The 21,188-nt window shown below is 40.2% G+C and overlaps 1 protein-coding gene across 5 annotated transcripts in view; it reads right to left on the bottom strand.

Moving 5' to 3' along the window:
• CFAP221 (cilia and flagella associated protein 221) overlaps positions 1 to 21,188 on the bottom strand; it is a 127,945-nt gene that overhangs the window by 23,530 nt on the left and 83,227 nt on the right. For all 5 annotated transcript variants that reach the window (XM_055261540.2, XM_055261538.2, XM_063631305.1 and 2 more), the window contains 5 exons: positions 17,908 to 18,013; positions 15,807 to 15,940; positions 13,668 to 13,748; positions 12,945 to 13,052; positions 12,721 to 12,855 (listed from right to left, as the gene is read on the bottom strand). In XM_055261540.2, coding sequence (XP_055117515.1) covers positions 12,721 to 12,855; positions 12,945 to 13,052; positions 13,668 to 13,748; positions 15,807 to 15,940; positions 17,908 to 18,013 — 564 coding nt within the window. The remainder of the gene's footprint in view (positions 1 to 12,720; positions 12,856 to 12,944; positions 13,053 to 13,667; positions 13,749 to 15,806; positions 15,941 to 17,907; positions 18,014 to 21,188) is intronic.

Genomic DNA, 21,188 nt, shown 5'->3' on the forward strand with positions numbered 1-21,188 from the left:
CACCAGGGGAGGGGAAATGACCTATGTGGGCTTCAGGAGTGTCTTCTACTCTGGTTGACTGAGGACATGTGAAGCTGCCATGTGGCCGGCTCTCTTGGCCTGCCTTGGGCCAAGTGTCATGAATGCAGTCTTTTTGGAAATGGCAATGGCACTGTCTCCCATAGTTGTCATCCTTCAGATCCCCATTGCTACCAGAGTAACTGGTCTAAGTGGTCACCCCATGATGCTTTTAATTTTAATTTTCCTAAATTGACACATGCATATGGTAGCGACTCACCACGGCTGCAAGGATTTGTGAGGAAAAGCAGTGGTTCCGCAGGCCCTTCCTGTTCCCAGGCCCACATCCCAGAGGCTGCTTCTTTCCCTTGTTTCTGGCTTTTGTGACTCTGGTGGTCACCACCCTAATTCTAAACATCATGCTTATTCTTCCACTTCTTGATTGTCAACCTCAGGCAGTATCTACTGACTCATTACTATGCAAGACAAGGACTTCGCTTAGGTACACAAATGCCCCTTCCAAACTTCTTTCCTATTTTGAAGATTACATTATTCTGCTGTTGCTCACCATTGCGACTTGAAATGATATACACATACCCCTATTTCTTGTTCATCATCTTTAGTTGAGTATTTCAACTCTCCTTCAGGTGAAATGAAAACATCATTCTTCTGCTTTTCTGTACCCTTTCTTCTTGCTTTCACAATTTTTCTTTGATATTGTTGAGATTCTTAACATTTGCCTTCCAAAACCACAGCCAAGACCTTCATGCTTTGCTCATGGGTTGTCTCTAAAAGTTGAAAACTAATAAGTAGCATTTACTTTCTCTCAACTATGTAAATATGCTTCTCTGCCAGGCCAAGTAGAGGCTTGAATTATGGGTTTGGCTTATTTACTTATTTATATTTTGGCTAAAGGTTCAATATCATGACCTGTGGGCTACCGTTAGAGAAGAGTTCTGGTATCAAGGCCAAATGGATTATATCTTTAGATTTTTCCATCAGCTCTTAAAAATCATGTCAAATTTTAGTTTGGTTTCCTATTTGGAGCACATATTGATATTCAGTTGATTTCCCCCCTTGTAGATTATAATTGCTTCTTCTTTTCTTGATGTGCCTTTATACAATCCTTGAGTCTTCCAGACTCTCAACTGCACTGTTAGTGCTTGGAGCCTACCCTTTCCTAGACACCTCTTTCTCAGAGAACTTTACCGTCCCTCCTCCAGACTGAATGACCAGAGATCAGCCCAAGACTTCACTATAATGCTTCACCAGTTGTAACCACTACAGTATTTCTTTTCCTTCCTTAGGGTCTCCTAATTCTTACTTTTACTGCTGTACTGATGTATAGTTGATGTACAGTAAATGACACATATTTAAATTACATAGTTTGATATGTTTTAACACTTGTTACACCTGCAAAACTATTGCCGTCATAAACATAATGAACATTTCCATCACCCCCAAGAGTTATTTCATGCCCTTCATCATTTCCCCATCCTCACTTCCTGCCCCTCCACACCATCCACCCAACCCATCCACAGGCAGCCACCAATCTTTCTGTCTCTGTAGATTACTTTAGATGTTCTAGACTTTTATCTACATTGAACAAAACAGCGTGTAATCTTTTTTGCCTGATTTCTTTTACCCAAGATGATTGTTTTGAGGATCATCCACATTTTTACATATATGAAGAGTTCATTCCTTTCTATTACTGAAGATTATTCAATTGTATGGTTATGCCACAATTTGTTTATCTGCTAACCTGCTAATGGACACTTATTTTCCAGTTTTGGGAACATATAAATCTGCTATGAATATTCTTGCACAAGTTTAATGCTTCCATTTATTTTGGGTGAATGGCTAGGAATGGAATGGTTGGACATATCGTGGGTATATGTTAACTACTAACTTTGTAAGAAACTGCCAAACAGTTTTCCAAAGTAGTTGTACCATTTTACATTCCCACCAGCAGTTTTTCAAATTGTAGGTGTTCTAACAGAGAGATCTCATTGCCGTTTTAATTTGCATTGTTAATGATGCATTATTCTGTGCACCTTTTCATGTGCATATTTGCCATCTGTATATCTTCTTTGGTGAAGTATCTGTTCAAATCTTTTGCCCATTTAAAAATTGGATTGTTTGCTTTCTTATTATTGAGTTCTGATCATCTTTTAAAAATTATTTATTATATTGTGGTAACAACACTTAGCATGAGAACTACCCTTTTAACAAATTTTTAAATGTGCATTATTGGCTACAAGTGTGATGTACTGCAGATTGTGAGAGCTGAGTCACCTTTCTTGACTGCAACTTTATGCCTGTTGCCTAGTAACTCTCCATTTTCCCCTCTCTCAGCCTCTGATAACCACCATTCACTCTTTGATTCTGTCAGTCTGGCTATTATCAATATCTCATATAAGCAGAATCATACAGTATTTGTCTTTCTGTGACTGGCTTATTTAGCTTAGCATAATGTCCTCAAGGTTTATCAATGCTGTTGTGTATTACGGAATTTCCTCCTTTTTTAAGGCTGCATTGTATTCCACTGTCTGAATATGCCACTTTTTTTATTCCATTCACCTGTTGATAGATTTTTAGATTGTTTCCACATCTTAGCTATTGTGAATAGTGCTGCAATGAACATAGGAATGTTAGTATCTCTTTGATATCCTGATTTCTTTCTCTCTATTTTTTGAAACAGGGTCTTGTTCTGTCACCCAGGCTGGAGTGCAGTGGTGCCATCATGGCTCACTGCAACCTCGACCTCCTGGGCTCGAACGATCCTCCCACCTCAGCCTCCCAAATAGCTGGGACTACAGGCTTCTGCCATCACACCTGGCTAATTTTTTGTAGAAACAGCCTCTTGTTATGTTGCCTAGGCTGGTCTCAAACTCCCGGGCTCAAGTGATCCTCCTGCCTTAGCCTCCCAAAGTGTTGAGAGTACAGGCATCAACCACCATGCCTAGCCCTGATTTTAATACTTCTGGAAACATATCCAGAAGTGGGATTGCTGGATCACATTATTATTATTACTGTTATTATTATTATTATTCGAGACAGGGTCTCATTCTGTTGCCCAGGCAGGAGTGCAGTAGTGAAATCACAGCTCACAGCAGCCTTGAACTCCTGAGGTCAAGGGGTCCTCCTGCCTCAGCCTCCCAAATAGCTAGGACTATAGGCATGTGTCACCACACCCAGCTGATTGCTGGATCATATGGCAGTTCTATATTTAATTTTTTGAGGAACCTCCATACTATTTTCTATAGTGGATGCACCATTTTGGATTTCTACCAATAGTGTGTAAGGATTCCAATTTCTCTACATCTTCCTTAACACTTACTGTGTTTTTTTTTTTAGTAATAGCCTTCTTAACAGATGTTAAGTAATATCTCATTGTGGTTTTGATTTTTTTTCTGATGATTAGTGGTGAGCATTTTTTTCATATAGCTGTTGGCCATTTGTAAGTCTTCTTTGGAGAAATGTCTATTCAAGTTTTAACCCATTTTTAAATTGAGTTATTAGTTTTTATTTCACTATTGAGTTGTAGAAGTTTCTTATATATTTTGGGTATTAACTCCTTATCAAATATATAGTTTGCTGACAATATATTTATTCTGTAGGTCACTTTTATTTATTCTGTAGGTCACTTTTTCATTCTGTTGACTGTTTCCTTTGTGAGTTTTGACAGTTCTTTATATATTCTGGATACAAGTTCTTATCAGATATGTGATTTCCAAATATTTTCTCCAAGTCTGTGATTTATATTTTTATTTTCTTAACATTAACAGAAATTTTTAATTTGGACAAAGTCCAATTAATCCATGTTTTTTTTTCATTTATGGATTGTGGTTTTTTGGTGTTTTGTCTAAGAAATCCTTGTCTAACTGAAGATCACAAAGATTTTCTATGTGTTTTCTAGTAGTTTTATAGTTTCAGGTTTTCTATTTAGGTCTATGATCCATGTTGTATTAATTTATGTAGATGGTGTGAGGTACTAATTGAAATTTTTATTTTTATTTTTGGTAAACAGATATCCAAATGCTCTAGCACTATTTGTTGAAAGATTATCTTTTTTCTAATGAATTGTCTCTGACCTTTGTCAAAAATCAATTGACCATAATGTATGAATGAATATATTTCTGGATCCTCTATTCTGTTCCATTAATCTGTTTATTTCTCCATTTATTTAGGTTTTCTTTGAGTTCTCTCAGTAATGTTTTATAATTTTCAGTGTACTGGTCTTATACATTTTGGTCATATTTATCTCTAAATATTTCATGTTTTGATGCTATTGTTAAATGATATGGCTTTTGAAACAAGTTTCAGAATGTTTGTTGCTAGTATAAAGACATATAATTGATTTTTATATGGTGATTCTGCATCCTGCAATCTTGTTAAATTTCCTTATTAGTTTAAGTAGCTTTTTTGTAGATTTCATTGTATTTTCTTGATAGACAATCTTTTTTTTTTTTGTAAATAAACATGGTTTTGTGTCTTCTTTTCAAATCTGGGTGACTTTTATTTATATTTCTTGTCTTGTTACATTGGCTATACTTATAATCCTGAATAGAATTAGTGAGAGCAGACATCCTTGCCTTATTCTTGATCTTAGGAGGAAGGCATTCAGTCATTTACTACTCACTTTGATGTTGGCTCTAGGTTTTAAATAGATGACCATTATTTGGTTGAGGAAGTTCCCTTCTATCCCACACTTGCTGATAGTGTTCATCAGGAATGGATGTTAGATAATTTTTCTGTTACTATTGAGATGTCTTTCCTTTTTGGTGTGTTATATGTAAACTACAGTAAATTTTTAATGTTAAATTAATCTTGTATTCCTGGTTCAAGACCCTATTTATGATACATTATCCATTTTATAAAGCAATTAATTTGATTTATTAAAATTTTGTTAAAATATTTTCATCTATGTTCATGAAGGATATTGATCTTTTCTTTTTTTTCCTGTAATATCTCTGTCTGGCTTTGGTATCAGAGTAATACTAGCCTCTAGAATGATTTGGGAATTAGTCTCTTCTCTTCCATTTTCTGGAAGAGCTTGCGTAGATTTTGTATTATTCCTTCCTTAAATATTTGGCAGAATTCCATAGTGAAGGCATCTGAGCCTGGAGGTTTCTTTGTGGGAAAGTTTTCAACCAAAAATTCAATTTCTTTAACAGATATAAAGCTATTTTGCCGAGCGCAGTGGCTCACGCCTGTAATCCCAGCACTTTGGGAGGTTGAGGTGGACAGATCATGAGGTCAGGAGATCAAGACCATCCTGGCCAATATGGTGAAACCCCATCTCTACTAAAAATACAAAAAAATTAGCCAGGTGTGGTGGCGGGTGCCTGTAGTCCCAGCTACTCAGGAGGCCGAGGCAGGAGAATGGCATGAACCTGGGAGGCGGGGCTTGCCAAGATTGCATCACTGCACTCCAGCCTGGGGGACAGAGCAAGATGCCGTCTCAAAAAAAAAAAGCTATTTTAGCTATTTATCTCCTCTTAAATAAGATTTTACAGTTTGTGCCTTTTATTTATTTATTTTTTTATTATTGTACTTTAAGTTTTAGGGTACATATGCACAATGTGCAGGTTTGTTACATATGTATCCATGTGCCATGTTGGTGTGATGCACCCATTAACTTGTCATTTAGCATTAGGTGTATCTCCTAATGCTATCCCTCCCCCCTCCCCACACCCCACAACAGTCCCCGGAGTGTGATGTTCCCCTTCCTGTGTCCATGTGTTCTCATTGTTCAACTCCCACCTATGAGTGAGAACATGCGGTGTTTGGTTTTTTGTCCTTGCAATAGTTTACTGAGAATGACGGTTTCTAGTTTCATCCATGTCCCTACAATGGACATGAACTCATCATTTTTTATGGCTGCATAGTATTCCATGGTGTGTATGTGCCACATTTTCTTAATCCAGTCTATCATTGTTGGACATTTGGGTTGGTTCCAAGTCTTCGCTATTCTGAATAGTGCCGCAATAAACATACGTGTGCATGTGTCTTTATAGCAGCATGATTTATAGTCCTTTGGGTATATACCCAGTAATGGGATGGCTGGGTCAAATGGTATTTCTAGTTCTAGATCCCTGAGGAATTGCCACACTGACTTCCACAATGGTTGAACTAGTTTACAGTCCCACCAACAGTGTAAAAGTGTTCCTATTTCTCCACATCCTCTCCAGCACCTGTTGTTTCCTGATTTTTTAATGATGGCCATTCTAACTGGTGTGAGATGGTATCTCACTGTGGTTTTGATTTGCATTTCTCTGATGGCCAGTGATGATGAGCATTTTTGCATGTGCTTTTTGGCTGCATAAATGTCTTCTTTTGAGAAGTGTCTGTTCATGTCCTTCGCCCACTTTTTGATGGGGTTGTTTGTTTTTTTCTTGTAAATTTGTTTGAGTTCATTGTAGATTCTGGATATTAGCCCTTTGTCAGATGAGTAGGTTGCGAAAATTTTCTCCCATTTTGTAGGTTGCCTGTTCACTCTGATGGTAGTTTCTTTTGCTGTGCAGAAGCTCTTTAGTTTAACTAGATCCCATTAGTCAATTTTGGCTTTTGTTGCCATTGCTTATGGTGTTCTAGATGTGAAGTCCTTGCTAATGCCTATGTCCTGAATGGTAATGCCTAGGTTTTCTTTTAGGGTTTTTATGGTTTTAGGTCTAACACATAAGTCTTTAATCCATCTTGAATTAATTTTTGTATAAGGTATAAGGAAGGGATCCAGTTTCAGCTTTCTACATATGGCTAGCCAGTTTTCCCAGCACCATTTATTAAATAGGGAATCCTTTCCCCATTGCTTGTTTTTGTCAGGTTCGTCAAAGATCAGATAGTTGTAGATACGTGGTGTTATTTCTCAGGGCTCTGTTCTGTTCTATTGATCTATATCGCTGTTTTGGTACCAGTACCATGCTGTTTTGGTTACTGTAGCCTTGTAATATAGTTAGAAGTCAGGTAGCGTGATGCCTCCAGCTTTGTTCTTTTGGCTTAGGATTGACTTGGCAATGCGGGCTCTATTTTGGTTCCATATGAACTTTAAAGTAGTTTTTTCCAATTCTGTGAAGAAAGTCATTGGTAGCTTGATGGGGATGGCATTGAATCTATAAATTACCTTGGGCAGTATGGCCATTTTCACGATATTGATTCTTCCAACTCATGAGCGTGGAATGTTCTTCCATTTGTTTGTATCCTCTTTTATTTCATTGAGCAGTGGTTTGTAGTTCTCCTTGAAGAGGTCCTTCACATCCCTTGTAAGTTGGATTCCTAGGTATTTTATTCTCTTTGAAGCAATTGTGAATGGGAGTTCACTCATGATCTGGCTCTCTGTTTGTCTGTTATTGGTGTATAAGAATGCTTGTGATTTTTGTAATTGATTTTGTATCCTGAGACTTTGCTGAAGTTGCTTATCAGCTTAAGGAGATTTTGGGCTGAGACAATGGGGTTTTCTAGATATAAAATCATGTTATCAGCAAACAGGGACAATTTGACTTCCTCTTTTCCTAATTGAATACCCTTTATTTCCTTCTCCTGCCTAATTGCCCCGGCCAGAACTTCCAACACTATGTTGAATAGGAGTGGTGAGACAGGGCATTCCTGTCTTGTGGCAGTTTTCAAAGGGAATGCTTCCAGTTTTTGCCCATTCAGTATGATATTGGCTGTGGGTTTGTCATAGATAGCTCTTATTATTTTGAGATACGTCCCATCAATACCTAATTTATTGAGAGTTTTTAGCATGAAGCATTGTTGAATTTTGTCAAAGGCCTTTTCTGCATCTATTGAGATAATCATGTGGTTTTTGTCTTTGGTTCTGTTTATATGCTGGATTACATTTATTGATTTGCATATGTTGAATCAGCCTTGCATCCCAGGGATGAAGCCCACTTGATCATGGTGGATAAGCTTTTTGGATAAGCTGCTGGATTTGGTTTGCCAGTATTTTTTGAAGATTTTTGCATCAATGTTGATCAAGGATGTTGGTCTAAAATTCTCTTTTTTGGTTGTGTCTCTGCCCAGCTTTGGTATCAGGATGATGCTGGCCTCATAAAATGAGTTAGGGAGGATTCCCTCTTTTTCTTTTGATTGGAATAGTTTCAGAAGGAATGGTACCAGTTCCTCCTTGTACCTCTGGTAGAATTCGGCTGTGAATCCATCTGGTCCTGGACTCTTTTTGGTTGGTAAGCTATTGATTATTGCCACAATTTCAGAGCCTGTTATTGGTCTATTCAAAGATTCAACTTCTTCCTGGTTTAGTCTTGGGAGGGTGTATGTGTCGAGGAATTTATCCATTTCTTCTAGATTTTCTAGTTTATTTGCATAGAGGTGTTTGTAGTACTCTCTGATGGTAGTTTGTATTTCTATGGGATCGGTGGTGACATCCCCTTTATCATTTTTTATTGCGCCTATTTGATTCTTCTCTCTTCTTCTTTATTAGTCTTGCTAGTGGTCTATCAGTTTTGTTGATCTTTTCAAAAAACTAGCTCCTGGATTCATTAATTTTTTGAAGGGTTTTTTGTGTCTCTATTTCCTTCAGCTCTGTTCTGATTTTAGTTATTTCTTGCCTTCTGCTAGCTTTTGAATGTGTTTGCTCTTGCTTTTCTAGTTCCTTTAATTGTGATGTTAGGGTGTCAATTTTGGATCTTTCCTTTCTCTTGTGGGCATTTAGTGCTATAAATTTCCCTCTACACACTGCTTTGAATGTGTCCCAGAGATTCTGGTATGTTGTGTCTTTGTTCTCGTTGGTTTCAAAGAACATCTTTATTTCTGCCTTCATTTCATTATGTAGCCAGTAGTCATTCAGGAGCAGGTTGTTCAGTTTCCATGTAGTTGAGCGGTTTTGAGTGAGTTTCTTAATCTTGAGTTCTAGTTTGATTGCACTGTGGTCTGAGAGACAGTTTGTTATAATTTCTGTTCTTTTACATTTGCTGAGGAGAGCTTTACTTCCAACTATGTGGTCAATTTTGGAATAGGTGTGGTGTGGTGCTGAAAAAAATGTATATTCTGTTGATTTAGGGTGGAGAGTTCTGTAGATGTCTATTAGGTCCACTTGGTGCAGAGCTGAGTTCAATTCTTGGGTATCCTTGTTAACTTTGTCTCGTTGATCTGTCTAATGTTGACAGTGGGGTGTTAAAGTCTCCCATTATTATTGTGTGGGAGTCTAAGTCTCTTTGTAGGTCACTCAGGACTTGCTTTATGAATCTGGGTGCTCCTGTATTGGGTGCATATATATTTAGGATAGTTAGCTCTTCTTGTTGAATTGATCCCTTTACCATTATGTAATGGCCTTCTTTGTCTCTTTTGATCTTTGTTGGTTTAAAGTCTGTTTGATCAGAGACTAGGATTGCAACCCCTGCCTTTTTTTGTTTTCCATTTGCTTGGTAGATCTTCCTCTGTCCTTTTATTTTGAGCCTATGTGTGTCTCTGCACGTGAGATGGGTTTCCCGAATACAGCACACTGATGGGTCTTGACTCTTTATCCAATTTGCCAGTCTGTGTCTCTTAATTGGAGCATTTAGTTCATTTACATTTAAAGTTAATATTGTTATGTGTGAATTTGATCCTGTCATTATGATGTTAGCTGGTTATTTTGCTCGTTAGTTGATGCAGTTTCTTCCTAGCCTTGATGGTCTTTAAAATTTGGCATGATTTTGCAGTGACTGGTACCAGTTGTTCCTTTTCATGTTTAGTGCTTCCTTCAGGAGCTCTTTTAGGGCAGGCCTGGTGGCGACAAAATCTCTCAGCATTTGCTTGTCTGTAAAGGATTTTATTTCTCCTTCACTTATGAAGCTTAGTTTGGCTGGATATGAAATTCTGGGTTGAAAATTCTTTTCTTTAAGAATGTTGAATATCGGCCCCCACTCTCTTCTGGCTTGTAGAGTTTCTGCCGAGAGATCAGCTGTTAGTCTGATGGGCTTCCCTTTGTGGGTAACCCGACCTTTCTCTCTGGCTGCTCTTAACATTTTTTCCTTCATTTCAACTTTGGTGAATCTGACAATTATGTGTCTTGGAGTTGCTCTTCTCGAGGAGTATCTTTGTGGCGTTCTCTGTATTTCCTGAATCTGAATGTTGGCCTGTCTTGCTAGATTGGGGAAGTTCTCCTGGATAATATTCTGCAGAGTGTTTTCCAACTTGGTTCCATTCTCCCTGTCACTTTCAGGTACACCAATCAGACATAGGTTTGGTCTTTTCACATAGTCCCATATTTCTTGGAGGCTTTGTTCGGTTCTTTTTATTCTTTTTTCTCTAGACTTCCCTTCTCGCTTCATTTCATTCATTTCATCTTTCATTGCTGATACCCTTTCTTCCAGTTGATTGCATCGGCTCCTGAGGCTTCTGCATTCTTCACGTAGTTCTCGAGACTTGGCTTTCAGCTTCATCAGCTCCTTTAAGCACTTCTCTATATTGGTTATTCTAGTTATACATTCGTCTAATTCTTTTTCAAAGTTTTTAACTTCTTTGCCTTTGGCTTGAATTTCCTCCTCTAGCTCGGAGTAGTTTGATCGTCTGAAGCCTTCTTCTCTCAACTCGTCAAAGTCATTCTCTGTCCAGCTTTGTTCTGTTGCTGGTGAGGAACTGCATTCCTTTGGAGGAGGAGAGGTGCTCTGCTTTTTAGATTTTCCAGTTTTTCTGCTCTATTTTTTCCCCATCTTTGTGGTTTTATCTACTTTTGGTCTTTGATGATGGTGATGTACAGACAGGTTTTTGGTGTGGATGTCATTTCTGTTTGTTAGTTTTCCTTGTAACGGTCAGGACCTTCAGCTGCAGGTCTGTTGGAATTTGCTAGAGGTCCACTCCAGACCCTGTTTGCCTGGGTGTTGGCAGCGGTACCTGCAGAACAGCGGATTTTCATGAACTGCGAATGCTGCTGCCTGGTCGTTCCTCTGGAAGTTTTGTCTCAGAGGAGTACCCGGCTGTGTGAGGTGTCAGTCTGCAGCTACTGGGGGATGTGTCCCAGTTAGGCTGCTCGGGGGTCAGGGACCCATTTGAGGAGGCAGTCTGCCTGTTCTCAGATCTCCAACTGTGTGCTGGGAGAACCACTACTCTCTTCAAAGCTGTCAGACAGGGACATTTAAGTCTGCAGAGGTTACTGTTGTCTTTTTTTTGTCTGTGCCCTGCCCCCAGAGGTGGAGTCTACAGAGGCAGGCAGGCCTCTTTGAGCTATGATGGGCTGCACCCAGTTCAAGCTTCCCTGCTGCTTTGTTTACCTAATCAAGCCTGGGCAATGGCAGGCGCCCCTCCCCCAGCCTCACTGCCGCCTTGCTGTTTAATCTCAGACTGCTGTCCTAGCAATCAGTGAGACTCCGTGGGCGTAGGACCCTCCGAGCCAGATGCAGGATATAATCTCCTGGTCTGCCATTTTTTAAGCCCGTCAGAAAAGTGCAGAATTAGGGTGGGAGTGACCTGATTTTCCAGGTGCCATCTGTCACCCCTTTCTTTGACTAGGAAAGGGAACTCTCTGACCCCTTGCACTTCCCGAGTGAGGCAATGCCTCACCCTGCTTCGGCTTGTGCACAGTGCGCTGCACCCACTGTCCTGCGCCCACTGTCTGGCACTCCCTAGTGAGATGAACCCGGTACCTCAGATGGAAATGCAGAAATCACCAGTCTTCTGCATTGCTCACGCTGGGAGCTGTAGAACGGAGCTGTTCCTATTCGGCCATCTTGGCTCCACCCCCGTTTGTGCCTTTTAATGAATTTGCACATTTAACTTAAGTCATCAAATTTACTGGCATCATGTTTTTCATAATATTAACCTCTTATCTTTTTAAAATCTGTAGAATGTGTAGTGATGTCACCTTTCTCATTCCTGACATTGGTAATTTGTGCCTTTTGCCTTTTTTCCTGATCGGTTAGGTTACAGGTTTATCGTTTTTATTGGTCTTCTCAAAGAACCAGTTTTTCTCTATTTTTTTCTGCTTTCTATTTCATTTGATTTTCTTTTGAGATGGAGTCTTGCTCTGTTACCCAGGCTGGAGTGCAGTGGTGTGATCACAGCTCACTGGAACCTCCTGCTCCTGGGTTCAAGCAATTCTCCTGCCTCAGCCTCCTGAGTAGCTGGGATTATAGGCAGGCATGACCACGTTTGGCTAATTTCTTTGTACTTTTAGTAGAGACAGGGTTTCGCCATGTTGGCCAGGCTGGTCTCAAACTCCTGACCTCAAGTGATCTGCCGGCTTGGCCTCCTAAAGTGTTGGAATTACAGGCGTGAGCCACTGTGCCCAGCCTATTTCATTGATTTTCAATTTGACCTTTATTATTTCTTTTTTTCTGCTTAGTTTGGTTTCATCTGCCCTTCTTTTTCTAGTTTCTTAAAAGGGTCACTTAGGACATTAACTTGAAACCTTTCTTCTTTTCCAATGTAGGTGTGTAGTGCTATAAATTTCCCACAGATTTTTTGTTTGTTTTCATTTTCATTCACTTAAAAATACTTTCTAATTTCTTTTTTAATTTCTTCTGTGGCCTATATGTACATATTATAGATATTTAGAAAAGATCATAAAATTATTTTCATTAAAAATGCAGGAATTGCTAAAAGATGGAATCATTGATATTCTCCAAAAAATAAAGGCTGGCAAACAATTTTAAAGGTCAGATGTTATTTAACACTTGAAATTCCAAAGAGAAAAAATATTCCCAATGAATGCTCTGTTTCCTATAGAGTAATTGCCGAAATAAAGAAACACAGAAGACAAGGCTTCTGCCAGTTGTTACTTACAAAAACATACAGAGGATCATAATCTAGAGACATGGCTAAGGCCTCAGGTGGTTTCATGCTCAAGACTGATGTCTTGCCAGAGAGCTGAGTTGTGGAGTCCTGTTTCGGAAGGGCTATGATGGTGGTGACTTCATCCTAACAATGACCAAGTGCAGCACGTTAGTTTTGATGCCAGGATAAAAGGGAAAAAATGAGAGAGATTCTGGAAGGTGGGGGTGTGTTACCTCAGCTCCTTGCTTTAGGGCTCGGGCAAGCTTTTGAGGTCTGTAACTTGTCAAAGACTTGTGGACAGAGAATGGCTGATATCTCTTAATTTTGTACAGTTGAGGAACCTGAAGGTAAAAGAAGATTGAACATCCTTAAAAACCTGTTACCATTTGGTGGGATCTACTTCTCAACAACAGCATTTCCGAGCTTCCTGGTGGTAAAAGTAAGACAAGCACCACGTTGTAGTCATGGGATTGTGGCTATTGTTGGTTTGGACCAGACTGGACAGACTTTAGTGAAAGTCCTGAGCCCTGTTCTGGGTTTCAGCACACATGAGTGTTCATAATTACTCAACCATACTACAGGGCTTAAGTGTAGAAGTACACCAAAATATTTTCATTTTCAGAAACAGAAGTGGTCATATACCTCAAGAAAGGCTGACAAATTTTTGCTCACTTTATCTTGTATTTTTTTCTTGAAGTTTCTAATATATGTAGTTCAGATAGCTTCATATATGCATGATATGGGTATATCCACAGAGTAGAAATCCTGGTTTGCATAAGCCACACTATGAGAAAAGAATCTGCTGTACCTCCCATATGCCATCCCATAGCAGCAGAATGTGCCACACAGTGTAATCTACCATAAAGCAAAACTATAAAACACTGCAATTCAAATTCAAGAATATTTTGTTTACTTAATAAGAAACTCAACTAATGAATTTATGTGACAGGTCTGACCTGCAGATCGAAGAAGGAATAACTCTGCTTGATTTGAACTTCTGAAGACTTAATTGGGACCAGTCCAAGGCCATCAGGAGCCTAAAATGTGAAAGGAAAAAAAAAAAGAACAGAGAATCACCACTGAGCAAGAGTGGCTATGCTTCTGTTTCCATTACATTTTGAAATATTAATGACCAGTTCTACTCTCAGAGCAACTCCTCCTGCAACCACAGTTGCCACTTGATCTGTAGGGCAGGAAGGCAGCCCTGATCACCCCCTCCTCCATGTCTCCTAGTGGATGTGAGTCTCTTTTATTTTCTGCGGTTGTGGAGGCTGAATTAGTCACTCAGAAACTTCTTCAGGCTTGAAGGACTCAGCCCCTAGCTGCCAGGAGTGTAGGGATAGAAACACCTCTTGGGGGCGGGGGAGCCCTCTTCAGGGGCTGCCTCATCTGAAGGGCACTGCCTTAGTCAGAGTCAAGTGCTCCTCCCAGGCAGCTCACCTCCATGGCGGGTTGAAGCCGTGGGAAACATGCTGTGTCCTCTCACCCTGTGCCAGCCTCAGAGTTCTCACAGGCCCAGCTGACGCCTTTGTTGAGGTGGACCCCAGTCCTACTTCTCTCTCCACCCAATCCTGTCCCCTCTGCCTGCCTTCCACAGGTGCAAACCCCTGAAGCACTACCTAATACACTTCCTGCATGCTAGTCTGCCTCAAACACCCAGAGGATCTGGGTGGTGCCTGAATATGATGGGCACTCAAAAAATAGCATACATCCCCTAATCTAATACACCATCACTAAACTAATATGATGAAACATTAATAGGCCACAATAATATCATTTCCCAATTTCTAGATGCCAAATTTAAGAAAAAGCCATCTTAGAATTGATGAAATACAGTATTTACGAAATAAATTAATAGATTCTTTTTTATAGATAGGAATGCTGAGCTCTCTATTTTTCAACAACCCTGAGCAGCAGTGAAGTCTTTGTAGCACTAAAATATCAAATGAAACATATCAGCTTCAAACTATTCAAAATAATGAGGAGGCCTCCACTGCACAGTGAGGATCTCTTTCTACCCCATCAACCTCTGCATCCCATTAATTATCAAGTGTCAGACATTTATTGTTGCTTGAAAATCACAGGATTTTTATTTCTTAGGAACTAATTATTCTGCTCTTTTAAGTCACACAATTATCAAAAGCAGAAAACATATGGAATTTCTAAATTCAGTCCCATAATTCTTGAGTAGATTACCTGCAATGCTTAACAAATATTTTAGAATGTGAATGACATTTATTCTTTGAAATTAACAAAGTATTTTGCACATGCACTTGCAATATTGATTTAAGTATACGTTTTATTACTAACGATGTGAACTCGAGCAACATTTTATTACTGGCTATGTGAATATGTGCTTCAGTTTCCTCATTTGAAAAGTGGTAAACCTATCATGTAGCTTTGTTGAAGATTAAATGAGGTGAACCGGAAGGACTTAAGACACTGCCTGACCTATAGTAAATACAACCTAAGGGTTAACTCTCACTTTTTCAATAATGCACCATTGTGCCCAGAAGGGAAGAAGGATGAGCCATTATATCTCCTGCTACCCCAAGAGAGAAAGATACACACACACACACACACACACACACACCCCAGAGAGAGAGAGAGAAGTGAGTTGTGAGTCTGATGGGTTAGATTGTCAGTTTCTGGGGCCACATTCCCTTCTTATGAGGTCAGGCCCAGACTTGAGGGCTGCCCTTCCCTGACTGCTACCATTTGCCCAGGCAGCAGAAGGGCCCAGCTGAGCAGAGCCTGCTTCCCTGGGCCAGGTGGGGCCCTCTCGGTTCCTCTCTCTGCCCTTCTGCACTCAGGCCCAGTTCCAGGGCAGTTGGGCGGGGGTCAGTGCTCATGCTGCATTTCAGGCTGGGAAGGACCCAGCCCAGGTTACCAGGGAGCTCTGTGCAGGTGTATCAGGAGCAAGGCAGATGGCAGGAGATGATCCCTGGTTTTCCACTGGTAACACTCTCCTGGTCTTCCCTTGGAGCCTCTGGGAGGAGGTGAAAGGACTGAGACTGAGATAGGGCTTGCCTTGTATCTGCCCAACACGATCATGATCATGTCCACGCCCCGCCACCAAGCCTGACAGCACCTACCAGCTCGTTGGAGTCCTGGGGTGGGCTGCAGTCTGGGAAAGCGAAGGGCAGCACCTCCTTGGGCGACACAGAGAACCGGCTGGTATAATCATCCTGACTGATCCGCCTCAGGAAGAATTTGAAGAAATTCGCCTCTATGGGTGAAAAAAACGGCACTTTTAGGGGTACTAAAGGTATTTTTATGGGAAATCACCATATATATTTGCATATTTTCCATATACCAATTAGTGGGTGTGTGCGTGTGTATATATATATATATATATTTCCACTTTCAATGTCCCATTGGTTCTTACCTCAACCTCCTTTCTGGTTAAAAAAATTTTATCTTTATTTCCAAAAAACTAGAATTCATAATTAAAATATCTCTGATGAATTAAGCAAAGAAAAAGATTAAAGAAGTAAATGAAGACATTTTCTATACATCCCCACAGAATTCACAAGTAAATTTTATAATTTTTTAGGAAAAAGAGTTTCTTTATTAGAAACTTCAACACCAGAGATAAAAAATAATATAGGAGGAAGAAAGAGAATCATTAAAATGTTATACAATATTTTGAAAAACAAAATACACACTTGGGTCTCAGTGGAGTGGCAGATGGGAGTGTGGTTGTGCCTAAGGAGGATGGGGAAGGCTGAGCCAGGCTCAGAGGCTCAGGCCAGGAAGGGAGGAAGACTCTGGAAAGATCAGGGCCTGCTTGTGGGCTGGCAAACAAACCGTGGATTGGGAATATATGTATTGGGAGAAGATGGCGATATGGTGTTTGGGCTCCTAGAAGCTACCGAGAGTGGGCCTCCAACAGTCCCAGCCAAGCTGGGCATCAGAGGATTGGAATTCCTTTCTTTTTTTTGTTTTTTTTAGAGACAGGGTCTTACTCTATCACCTGGGCTTGAGTGTAGTGGTGCAATCATAGCTTATTGCAACCTTGAACTCCTGGGCTTAGCTGATCCTCCCACCTCAGCTTCCTGAGTAGCTGGGACTATAGGCATATGCCACCAGTCCTGGATAATTTTTAATTATCCAGGGGTCTCACTATGTATGTTGCCCAGGCTTGTCTCGAACTCCTGGCCTCAAGTGATCCTCGCACCTTGGACTCTCAAAGTATTGGGATTACAGGCATTTACTACAGTGGCCACGGTGGCCAGCATGGAAATTTCCTTAAGTTAGGGAAAGACAGACAATACAAGATTAAAAGGCTTAATGTGCAAATGCTAGGTTGAGAAAATACCAAATTCAGCCAGTCAATCAGCAAGTATAAATGATGACTACCCTAGTCTCTGGTGACAAGAGGAAGCAGAGGGCACAAAACAGGAGGTCTAGCCACAGCCAAACTTCACAGACATTACAACTTGGTTTGGGGTTGGGGGACCTTGTTTATTATCAAGTGGTTAGGTATTTCAGCCAAACCTGACATAGAGATCCACTTTATGTCATGAGATAGGCTGAATAATGGCACTCAGAGGTACCCACATCCCATTCCCAGGGGCCTGTGAATGTGTTATCTTCCATGGTAAAAGGCACTCTGCAGATGGGGCTCTGTGATGGGGGGATTATTCTGCACTAGACAGGTGGGCCTTATGTAATCAGAGTCTGCATAGGAAGGAAACGGGAGTCAGACTCACACAAGGAGATGTGAGGACAGAAGCAAGAGGTTAGAGTCATGTTGGGAAGGGGCCATAAGCCAAGGAATGCAGGTAGACTCCAGGAGCTGGAAAAGGCAAGGACTTGGGCTCCCCTGAAGCCCCCGGGGGGAGCGCAGCCCTACCAACACCTTGTCTTAGACTTCTGACCTCCAGAACTGTGAGATGATAAATTTGCATTGTTTTAAGCCATTAAGTTTAAAAGGCTTAATGTGTAAATGCTAGGTTGAGAAAATACCAAATTCAGCCAGTCAATCAGCAAATATAAATGATGACTACCCTAGTCTCTAGTGACAAGAGGAAGCAGAAGGCACAAGTGATTTGTTATAGCAAAGATAGGAAACTAATATTTGTGACTGGTGAAAATGTTTTATTTGCATAGAGCTAACTTCATTCTAAGGAAAGTTCACGCTCAGAGGCATGATCAGTCTCGGCATCTCTGTGCTTTGCAGCCATACTTCACCTTGTGCTATCGACTGTTTTGCTTGGCCAGTCTTTCTCAGTACACTCTCTTTGTCCATTTCACGAACAGCACTAAGCATATTGAATAATCGTCCCTGAATCATGACCTGAAATTGGAGTGGATAATGATTTCAAATTATTAATCAACACATGCTCATTTTGCCATTCAACCTAATTCACTTTCCCCAACCACACTAAGAGCTGAGACTGCCACTGTAAGTCAGAGTCCACAGGGAGTGTGGCATGCTACTCTCCCTAGACTGCGGCCACAGGGACTTCAAAGTCTGGGCAATACTGACTTGCCTGAATACAAAAAAGACCAAGTTGTCATCTGGCCTTGTCCCACCCAATTTATGAGGCTTGATTTTCTCATATTTCCAGTGTGGAAAGAATGACTAGTTCTTTGTTGTTTCTTCTGGATATGTCTGAATAGTAATGCTACCACTGTGCTATTTTCAGAGTTGAAGGACAAATGGCACCGGTGATTCTGCAGCAATAGCACTGTGGGTTACGGGCAGTGCTAACTGCATACCAATGAGCTTTGCCTTCAGAGCAGATGCTACTGCAGGTGACTGCTACCTGAGCTCAGAGCTGCGGCTGAGGGGATTGTTCATTCCATAATTTACATTACTTTCCATTCTGTAAGCAGCTCTTTTTTTTTTTTTTAATCTATATATACTGTAAGTTCTGGGATACATGTGCAGAACATCCAGGTTTGTTACATAAGGATACACGTGCCATAGTAGTTTGCTACACCCATCAACCCACCATCTACATTAGGTATTTCTCCTAATGATATCCCTCCCCTAGTCACCCATCCTCCGACAGGCCCTGGTGTGTGATGTTCCCCTCCCTGTGTCCATGTGTTCTCATTCTTCAACTCCCACTTATGAGGGAGAACATGCGGTGTTTGGTTTTCTGTTCCTGTGTTAGTTTGCTAAGAATGATGATTTCTAGCTTCATCCATGTCCCTGCAAAGGACATGAACTCATCCTTTCTTATGGCTGCATAGTATTCCATGGTGTATATGTGCCATATTTTCTTTATCCTGTCTATCATTGACAGGCATTTGGGTTGGTTCCAAGTCATTGCTATTGTGAACAGTGCTTCAATAAACTTACATGTGCATGTGTCTTTATAGTAGAATGATTTATAATCCTTTGGGTATATACCCAGTAATGGGATTGCTGGGTCAAATGGTATTTCTGGTTCCAGATCCTTGAGGAATTGCCACACTGTCTTCTACAATGGTTGAACTAATTTACACTCCCACCAACAGTGTAAAAGCTTTCCTATTTCTCCACATCCTCTCCAGCATCTGTTGTTTCCTGACTTTTTAATGATCACCATTCTAACTGGCGTGAGATGGTATCTCACTGTGGTTTTGCTTTGCATTTCCCTAATGACCAGTGATGATGAGCTGTTTTTCATATGTTAGTTGGCCACATAAACGTCTTCTTTTGAGAAGTATCCTTTCATATACTTCACCCATTTTTTGATGGGGTTGTTTGTTTTGTTCTTATAAATTTGTTTGAGTTCCTTGTATATTCTGGATATTAGCCTTTTGTCAAATGGATAGATTGCAAAAATCTTCTCCCATTCTGTAGGTTGCCTAGTCACTCTGATGATAGTTTCTTTTGCTGTGCAGAAGCTCTTTAGTTTAATTAGATCCCATTTGTCAATTTTGTCTTTTGTTGCCATTGCTTTTGGTGTTTTAGTCATGAAGTCTTTGCCTGTGCCTAGGTCCTGAATGGTATTGACTAGGTTTTCTTCTAGGGTTTTTATGGTTTTAGGTCTAACATTTAAGTCTTTAATCCATCTTGAGTTAATTTTTGTATAAAGTGTTAAGGAAGGGGTTCAGTTTCAGTTTTCTGCATATGGCTAGCCAGTTTCCCCAACACCATATATTAAATAGAGAATCCTTTCCCCATTGCTTGTTTTTGTCAAGTTTGTCAAATATCAGATGGTTGTAGATGTGTGGCATAATTTCTGAGGCTTCTGTTCTTTTCCATTGGTTTATATATGTGTTTTGGTAGCAGTACCATGCTGTTTTGGTTACTGTAGCCTTGTAGTATAGTTTGAAGTCAGGTAGCATGATGCCTCCAGCTTTGTTCTTTTTGCTTAGGATTGTCTTGGCGATACTGGCTCTTTTTTGGTTCCATATGAAATTTAAAGTAGTTTTTTTCTAATTCTGTGAAGAAAGTCAATGGTAGCTTGATGGGAATAGCACTGAATCTATAAATTACTTTGGGCAGTAAGGCCTTTTCACAACATTGATTCTTCCTATGAGCATGGAATGTTTTTCCATTTGTTTGTGTCCTCTCTTATTTCCTTGAGCAGTGGTTTGTAGTTCTCCTTGAAGAGGTCCTTCATATCCCTTGTACGTTGTATTCCTAGGTATTTTATTTTCTTTGTTGCAATTGTGAATTGGAGTTCACTCATGATTTGGCTCTCTGTCTGTTATTGGTGTATAGGAATGCTTGTGATTTCTGCATATTGATTTTGTATCCTGAGACTTTGCTGAAGTTGCTTATCAGCTTAAGGAGATTTGGGATTGAGACAATGGGGTTTTCTAAATATACAATCATGTCATCTGCAAAGAGACAATTTGACTTCCTCTCTTCCTATTTGAATACCCTTTATTTCTTTCTCTTGTGTGATTGCCCTGGCCAGAACTTCCAATGCTATGTTGAATAGGAGTGGTGAGAGAGGGCATCCTTGTCTTGTGCCGGTTTTCAAAGAGAATGCTTCCAGCTTTTGCTCATTCAGTATGACATTGGCTGTGGGTTTGTCATAAATAGTTCATATTATTTTGAGATATGTTCCATCAATATCTAGTTTATTGAGAGTTTTGAGCATGAAGAGGTGTTGAATTTTATCAAAGGCCTTTTCTGCATCTATTAAGATAATCATGTGGTTTTTGTCATTGGTTCTGTTTATGTGATGGATTATGTTTATTGATTTGCGTATGTTGAACCAGCCTTGCATCCCAGGGATGAAGCTGACTTGATCGTGATGGATAACCTTTTTGATGTGCTCCTGGATTTGGTTTGCCAGTATTTTATTGAGGATTTTTGCATCAATATTCATCAGGGATATTGGCCTGAAATTTTCTTTTTTTGTTATGTCTCTGTCAGGTTTTGGTATCAGGATGATGCTGTCCTCATAAAATGAGTTAGGGAGGAGTCCCTCTTTTCCTATGGTTTGGAATAGCTTCAGAAGGAATGGTACCAGCTCCTCCTTGTACCTCTGGTATAATTCGGCTGTGAATCTTTCTGGTCC

The sequence above is a fragment of the Symphalangus syndactylus genome, chromosome 22 (genome assembly GCF_028878055.3).
Source record: "Symphalangus syndactylus isolate Jambi chromosome 22, NHGRI_mSymSyn1-v2.1_pri, whole genome shotgun sequence".
In the NCBI taxonomy this organism is placed as follows: domain Eukaryota; kingdom Metazoa; phylum Chordata; class Mammalia; order Primates; family Hylobatidae; genus Symphalangus; species Symphalangus syndactylus.